This window comes from Centruroides sculpturatus, unplaced genomic scaffold (assembly GCF_000671375.1).
Source record: "Centruroides sculpturatus isolate CEXI.00-Female unplaced genomic scaffold, Cexi_2.0 scaffold957, whole genome shotgun sequence".
NCBI lineage: Eukaryota > Metazoa > Arthropoda > Arachnida > Scorpiones > Buthidae > Centruroides > Centruroides sculpturatus.
The window spans coordinates 287,385-288,782 of NW_019385314.1; the positions used below are offsets into that span (position 1 = coordinate 287,385).

At 29.9% G+C, this 1,398-nt stretch overlaps 1 protein-coding gene across 1 annotated transcript in view; it reads left to right on the forward strand.

Moving 5' to 3' along the window:
- Window positions 1-243: 243 nt before the first annotated feature.
- The window catches only part of LOC111637521 (sialin-like), a 9,928-nt gene continuing 8,773 nt past the window's right edge, over window positions 244-1,398 (forward strand). The window contains exon 1 of the mRNA XM_023383029.1: window positions 244-426. Coding sequence (XP_023238797.1) covers window positions 289-426 — 138 coding nt within the window. The 5' untranslated portion in view covers window positions 244-288. The remainder of the gene's footprint in view (window positions 427-1,398) is intronic.

Genomic DNA, 1,398 nt, shown 5'->3' on the forward strand with positions numbered 1-1,398 from the left:
TCTGGAAACGAAGGGACATAATTCTTGTATTCTGTGAAAACGGGTGAAATTGGCTGTAATGTAATAAGCTTAATCTTCGCTATTGTTACTTTATGCCCGAGCAACGCCGGCCTTATCTGCTATTAGATATATAACGTAAACTGTAAATTATATGTAAGTATTCTAAATAATCTTTACTTAAACATTTATACTTTTAAATTTGTTTAAATTTTTGCAACAATTTTCTTTTCAGTTTATATTCCCGCTCGTTACGTATTGGTATTCTCTATATTTTGGATATATACAATAATGCACTGCCAAAGAGCTGTGCTGAAAGTCGCTATTTTAGGCATGCTTAATCATTCAGCCATCTTCAGCATGTATAATACAACTTCAAAAGAATGCCCAGCAAACTCTCAGCGAAATTCTACATCCAGTTACAAAGAGGTAAATGTTTAAACGTAGAATGTAATAATATTTAACTAAGAAATTTCAGTATCAAATAGCGAATATCATGAACAAATTTGTTTTGTAAATTGATAGTTATGTTACTATAAAATTAATCATAGTATTTTTGTGTGCGTTTGTGTGTAAATTAACAAATACCACGGAACTTTACTTTTTTCATGGCTCACGTATATTTTGAATTATTTTTTTTCCGTAAAGTCTTACTAAAACCGCCAAATTTAAATAGTAAAGTTGAATCATATATGAATTGTAATTTAAACTTTATAAAGTTAGTTCACAAAATTACTGAAATTTCTAGATTTAATTATTGCCTAAATTTATTCTATAGATGTTTAAAGTGCAGTAATAATTTGAGTTACGTAACACGCAGTTAGGTAAAGCGTAAATTTCAAAAATTGGAAAACATCTGAGTATAGTATTGTGTATATTTACGTGTATTTATCATAGAATTATTTTATATCAAACATTCATTCATTCATTATTTCTTTTTTTCTTTTTTTCTTTCTTTCGCACTGTACTAATTTATTACTTTATTCCGTTGCTTAATTTACTTTTCGATCTAATTGTAAGTACATACCCAAGCGTACTGTACTGTCTGTCTCTTAAACAAGAATTTTCTACAGTACTCATTGAATGTCGAGCAGAAAAACTATGCACACCTTCATTGCTTGTTTTTAATAAGTATTGCTTCATGTCATTAGTGTAGATTGCCTGGAATGATTTGATCACTACATAACCTATAGGGGAGACCGGGGCAACTTCGGCATGCGGGGCAAGTTTGTCAAGCGCTTTTTTAAAAAAAAAACAAATTAAAAGGAGACTTTGGTTATAGGTTAGGCAGTTGAGTTTTATTGGTGGCTTGTTGAGTGTAGTGTTTTTATTGTTCTCCAACAAGCGTAGTTGAATTATCAAGCAAATTTTCATTTTCGTTGAATTCCATATAATATTTTT